This window comes from Paramormyrops kingsleyae, chromosome 7 (genome assembly GCF_048594095.1).
Source record: "Paramormyrops kingsleyae isolate MSU_618 chromosome 7, PKINGS_0.4, whole genome shotgun sequence".
Lineage (NCBI taxonomy): Eukaryota > Metazoa > Chordata > Actinopteri > Osteoglossiformes > Mormyridae > Paramormyrops > Paramormyrops kingsleyae.
Genome location: NC_132803.1, coordinates 8532966 through 8539492, shown reverse-complemented (window position 1 = coordinate 8539492; position 6527 = coordinate 8532966). Strand labels below are relative to the sequence as shown.

The following is a 6527-nucleotide window of genomic DNA, read 5'->3' as shown; positions in this document are numbered from 1 at the left end:
GGGATTCCTGACAGGCATTCCATGGATTTAAGAATTTTACACGTCCACCCATCTTCCATCCCTTTATCCTGGTCAGAATGGTGGGGTCGTGGAACTTACCCAAGGCTGCACAGGGCACTGAAATGCCAGTCCTCTGCAGGGCAACTACGTGCACACACCGGATAGCCAAGGGCAACTTGAAAATTGTAAATAGTTTTAACTGTAACACTGCAGGTATGGTGGGATATTTGGTGTTTTAAATCATCCGTAGAGGGGTAAGCAGCAACATAAGCCAGTGGTTCTCAGACCTTCTGTCTGGAGACCCTCCCAAAACCCATTGGCGAAGTCTTGCTACCTCCTTTGCTGGCAACTTTGGTCATCTAGCTTGCATAAGATTTTCAGCTGGTTGCCGTGAGATTTTTTCGACTCAAGTCTGCGCACTCCTTACATATGTATGTGACAGTTTTATTACCTTCTAAATAGTCTGTAGGGTTTGCAAACTACCCCAACAATATTGATGTAGTTAGCTTTAGGTTTGTAATGAAATAATATAGATTTGTCGTAAGAATTCGTGCGTGAGCGTGAGAGTCTTAAAGAGTGAGTCAGAGCCAGATACGTGAGAGCTGGCAGCCACGCGATTAAACTCGCAGAACGGGGGTGCGGGTGGTCCCCGATCATAACATTTGCCAACGGGTTGCTATCCATAAAATTGGTAGTGGGGGGCACGGAAAAAAATAAAACTTTTTAGGCATATTCAGAAAATCATGTAGCCTCCCCTCTCCAACACTAGGGAGACCCCACGGGGCCCGCGCCCCTCAATTTCAGAGCCACTGCCATGAACGATCGCTTAACTTCGTTGCTTCCCGTTAGACTTCGGCCTCTTTCGGGTTGCTTCGGTCGTGATGTCACCGCGCCGCCGGGTATTATAGAGGTCCGCTTGACACAGCGGCTCCATTCGGTGGCGTGTCGTTCCTTTTCGTACAGGCAAAATTAACACAAACTTTGAAGAGAAGGTAAGAAGTATTTCTTGCACGTTTCAACGAAATCTTCAGGTCTGGAAAGTGCATGTTTTACGGAGAGGAGACGAAAAATATTTTCTTGTTTATTATTTATTTAACTTGTATACGTGTTTCAGGGATGTATGTAGTACTTAGTGCTCAATATTAAACATTTTTTGTCACAGAATCCAGAAAAATGTAGTATTCCTCAATAGAAATAAAAAATGAACGTAATAACGCAAAAGCAAGTTTAACTTTTTTTCTGCTCTCCACTGCCCCTTGCTTCCTATCTAGCAGCGAGCTGGCGGCTGTGCGACACGTTTTTAGCAAAATTACTTTCATTTATCTTCCTGTTATAAATACGGTTTCACTTGCTGTCGTCGGACAAAGAAATAACATCAGACTAGGGATCTGAGATCATATCGGGATCTTCTGTACCGTTACGATTCATTAAGTATTTAAGAAGAAGCGGAAAACTGGTATAAGACCGATAATGTGTTCCTGCTGTAACACAGTCTCTTAACTAAAAATTTCAGCAGGTTATATAACAGTCCTCCCTGGTTTAGTGGCATGTATTTGTGACAAGATTGTATGATAATACCATGTCTCTTTTCACGACAGTTAGAGGATCCGCCCAACCGTAGTTAGGAACGGATACGGAATTTATTTGCGATTTTTAGGATCTTTTCAGTGCCCCGATCGTTTTTCTGCTTAAACAAAAATCGCAGTGGTCATTAGTCGCAGTTTGCTAAGTGATTATGTTAGAAAACCTATTGATTACTGTTATCTGTAGTGGTTCTGTTTAAAAAAGTTTGTGTGACCGCTACAGTTCATAGGTGACGTCCCGGTGAAGCCAAAGCAACCAGAATGAAAGGTTAGGACAAGTATGTAGTAAAGTAAGACCCTGTCATGAATCCGAAGGAAAGCAGTAACCAGCGCCTTTTTTAAGTCTTCAATAAATGTTTCCGTATGCGCTGTGATCAGTACCGATGTATTCTGTTCTGCATTTACTCCTCCTGTACCCCCACCCATCATTGCTCAAGGGTTTTTTTTTTTTTGTCTCCGTGCCTTTAAAAAACATAGGGCCAGCGAGGTACATGATGTCACCAGATGTTTCTGCGCTGAAGTGATGTTATGGCACTATGGACGGTTCGAAAGGATGGGCTTTTGGGTTTGATATTCCCATCTGTCCTCCATTTGTTGTACGGTTTCCTCCCCGCTGTGTTCCTCACACCCCTCGTATAACAGCTGCACCAATGTAAAATCACCCCCCCCACCCCCCATACACAGGCACGCAAGAATTCCCTGTTTGCTTTCTTTGTTTGGATGACTTTCTAAAGACCGTTTCGTCACTGAGCAGGTGTGACTCTCTGAAGTCCTTGACGGTTTATCAGCTGTACTGAGGCAGCATTCTCAATCCTATAGTTGCTGCCTTGCACATGGAGATGGTGTTCCCTTCTCACCCTAACAAGCCTTTCCCCATCCGCTTCCTAATCAAATATAATCCAGGGAGCATTTCTGCTTTGCTGTTTCCTACTGCTGCAGGGACTCTGCATACAATAAGGCGGCCCCAAACCGTGGCTTGCTAGCTAACGCCTATTTAGTATGGTGACCTTTTGCCCATGTTGGGTTTAGTGAATGATAGTGCTCTTGTTTTTCACCCCTCTGTCTGGTTTCATGGTTGAGGGAGTGTTTGGTTTCTCTGTGATAGGGGGCCATGATGGGTGTGGCCCCCCCTTCCTGTAGCGCTGAAGCGACCTGCTTCTTCAGTTTTCAGGGGTTGCTGATGCAAATACCATTCCTCCCAAGACCGGGGCGCTGTTTTTGGCTCTGAATTTCTGGATCTCCGCTTCAAAGTTTTCTCTCCAGAGATGCTGTGCGGGACCCGGTGTCGCAAACTCGTAGGGGTGTTTAAACAATCTCGATTAAGCTGCTCGTCTCTGTGAGAAGGCTGCTTCCCGCCAGCACGTTGCAGTTGTCTTTCTCTTTTTCTGTTAATTTCTTCAGACTCCAGGCCAGTGTCTGTTGTATTTTACACGTCTGAACTTCTGAGGGAGGGAAATTCACCTGCTTCATTATGGCTGATCAGTCTACCGTTCTGGTAATCAGATTCTCGTAGATAATGATGCGTTGCTTGGTGACACACGAGGGCTCCGTGGGGACGGTGCGGTTGCCACAATAGGGAAGGAGCGGTGTTGCCTTCACTCTGCTGGAACCCTGACATGTATCCCCTTCCCCTTCTTAAGGAGGGCCGTACCGCGTCCTCCGTGTCTCTACGAAGCTCTCAGCAAAGCAGCGTCAGGTTTCTCCGTTCCTGCACTCCGCCGTGCCTCTCCGTGTTGCAGTGGAAGCACTATCAGGCTTTTAAAGCGATTGACGATGGTTGACTTCCGGAAGGGTTAATGTAGGCGATGAAAGGTTTTAGGTTTCATCTCATGCTGCATCTTTATTTAATGGCAGTGCCTTTGTTAATGCCTTGTTCAATGCCCCTAATGGTCCTGTTTTGAGTCATGATACACATGTTCTTCTGTGTTGTTTGCCTCTCGTAATGTAACTTAACTTTGTATCCTTCATCTAGCGCCAATACCTGTCATCATGTCCAAATTCATTAAACCCAAATTGAAGGTACAGAGCTTTATTTTTGTGTGTGTGTATGTAGGGTATGCATTTTGGGTGTGGGCTGAGGAATGTGAGGTTGTGAACCTCCTGGAACTCTGGGAACAGGAAGGAACCACTTGTCTGGGAGGAGGGGTGGTCGCTGTCCTGGTGTCCTTGGTTGCACAGGCACTGTTGCCGCCCTCCTGTGGCGAAGGCTGTTTGAGCCTCAGTCCTCCTGTTTTGTGTTTTGCCATGTGGTTTTCCTCCCTTTTTTTGGAGTTTCCAGTACAAGCTCTGGTTATTTCTCCTTTCGCATCTCTTGGTGTGGTGACCCTGGTACATAGTAACAGGTAATGGAAGATATGAATCTGATCCTGAGACCCTATTTACTATGGAACCCTGGTGTGTGTGTGTGTGTGTGTATGTGTGTGTGGTGAAGAACTCCTCTGGGTGTTTCTCAGTATGCATACTTGACTGTACTTGTGTTCTGGAGTGCCCGATTTACGTCAATGCCGAAGACCCGTTCCAATACTAAAAACAAAAGTACGGTTAAAATCCCCAAATGTTGCTCTTGCCTCGCCCCGGATATCAAGGATGCATCGATTGCATCCTTGCCAAACGAGAACAATCCCATGATTCATTGCTTCCCAAGTTCATTCTTGGGAGGCAAATTGGCAAGACCGCTCTTGCCAAGACCACAAGTATGATCTTTGTGTTCTTGGTATTGAGAAACACCCTCTGTGTTGATGATGATGATGATGATGATGATGGGCACATTCATTTTATTTCAGTACAAACTGCTGGAATAAAATGGTTTTTTATTGAATGAAGTCATTTCTGCATGACTGTTTTGTTTCTGCATGATGATGTGCTTGTTTAAATTATCAAAAACATTTTAGTGCCTGGTAATTTAGGGAAAACAATTAAACGAAATTTTTCGGCTTTTGGCTAGTTTACTTTTGGCTCTAACTCCTATTATAACAATTCATCTAATGAGCTGCTTTAGTAAGTAATTTGCCAGCGGCCAATATTTTGATTTCCTGTGAAACTGGGCAAAGCTAAAAGTGTTTTGGTTCGCTTTTGTGTTTGTGCTGTGTGTTTCGTGGTGGTGGATGTTTCATATGCATGCATGCGTTAGCAGCCAGCTGTCCCCCATCCGCCTAGCTGGGTGGGTCTCCTTCGTCATCTTAAGTGCATTTCTGGAAGCGGCTAACTGCTGTGGGGATGAAGATGCCCCCCTTAACCACTGATTCCTGGCAAGAACTCCTGATGCACTATGGTCTGTGAGAAGAATGGATTCCTGGGAAATCATTGTATGACCTCATCCACTTCCCTCCCACGCAGTCCTGTTCTGGAAACAGCATCCTATCCTGAGTCGCACGCCAACCCCCTCCCCCCCCCCAAAGGAAGAGTGTTGTTCCGATTATGGGGCCCCGCACTGGGCTATCCACAGAACCGTGCCTTTTGCACCCTGGAAATCAGCCGTTCATACTTGATCTCTTCTTTGCATATATTTTATGCTTTCTTCCCTTACACATCATGCATGTCCATGTACAAGCGCACATCAGCGCTGAAGGTAAAGTGGCAAATAAGCTATGGCAGTAACAATGTTGTTCATTTGCTCTGCTTGAATCGATTGTGCTATTGGCATTAATCATTAGCATTAACATGCAAATCCATTATGGAGAATAATATCAGTGTAAAAGACCCAAAACTTTAGAGATGAGCACAGCCCCAACACTGGGAGGAGAACTCCCTTCTCTAGTCCCTGGCTGGTCGACTCAGTGGTAGCTTCTTCTAGAAGCCCTTGTTGGAATGCTTCGGAATTCCCAACGGAGGAGTGGGGGCGGGGGGTCAATGCGGTGCTACAGGAGGGTGAGGGTCCGAGCCTTTAGGCTTTGGCTGAGCCATGGCAGAAGGCCCCCGTGTTGAACCGCAAGAGCATTGAGTGAGCTGCTTCGTTGTGGGGGCCTGTGTTGTGTGGCTGGATGGCTCAGCAATGCCTTAATCGGGAGGGCGGGGTGCAGTATGGCCAGTCCATATCGAATTCAGGGCTGCCTGGGAGCCGGGGGCTGTGGGAAGTTCAGCCCCGCAGCAGTGTGAGTGTGTGTGTGTGTGTGTGTGTGTGTGTGTGTGTGCGTGTGTGTGTGAGAGAGAGAGGGTGTATGCCCCTTCTGAAGTCTGCATGGACTAATATTGAAAATCCGCTAAAAAAATGTTAACAGTTTAGTTTTAAGACTTCTCTTTCAACACTAATTGCAATCATATGTAGTATATACAGTGCTCATAGAAAGTCTTGGGACGCCTGCTTAATTCAGCAAAAGAATTGCAAATTTATTGGTTTTATAACAAAAATTATTACATTATTTGCTTATGAGAAATATATTAAATTAGAAATCATTTCCAGTAGTAATAAATTGTGTAAAATTTTTAAAAGAGCTGTTCGGAGTTTAAAAAGTTCTTTTGACAAGTAGTCTCATTGGGTGCTGTTTAATTAGTAACACCTTCGCAATAACATAATACACCAAACATCTGTGTTTAGTGTCCCTTTGGGAACCAATAACCACAATTGCAATTAACAGAAATGAAAGAATTAATAAAAAAAAAAGACTTAATAGAAAGAAAATTGCGGAAGATATGGGCTGATATTTTAGACATTTTTTATTAAGACTTTTGTTATGAAACAATAAATTTGCAGCATTTTTGCTGAATTATGCAAGTGTCCCAAGACTTTCTGTGAGCGCTGTGTATATAGAATTCGGGCTATTACATTAGTGCTGTGAAGTGCAGCCTGCTGAGCGAGTGGAATGCAGACGTGAGTGTGTGTCGGAGGCTGGCTGCCCCCCTCTTATCTCCCGCATGCAGCGCTGGGCTGGGCTGGGCCTTATCAGGAGCTCAGTGTGATGATGACACCCACACAAACTTTAAAATGTAGTATTTGTTCTTTTTTCC

The 6527-nt window shown here is 44.9% G+C and overlaps 1 protein-coding gene across 2 annotated transcripts in view; it reads left to right on the top strand.

The window, feature by feature from the left end:
• Nucleotides 1-869: 869 nt before the first annotated feature.
• The window catches only part of LOC111842095 (spectrin alpha chain, non-erythrocytic 1-like), a 39950-nt gene continuing 34292 nt past the window's right edge, over nt 870-6527 (top strand). The window contains exons 1-2 of one of the 2 annotated variants that reach the window (XM_072714202.1): nt 932-992; nt 3556-3602. In XM_072714202.1, coding sequence (XP_072570303.1) covers nt 3573-3602 — 30 coding nt within the window. In that variant the 5' untranslated portion in view covers nt 932-992; nt 3556-3572. Of the gene's footprint in view, nt 993-3555; nt 3603-6527 lie in introns of both variants that reach the window. The other variant, XM_072714203.1, reaches the window with a different exon arrangement.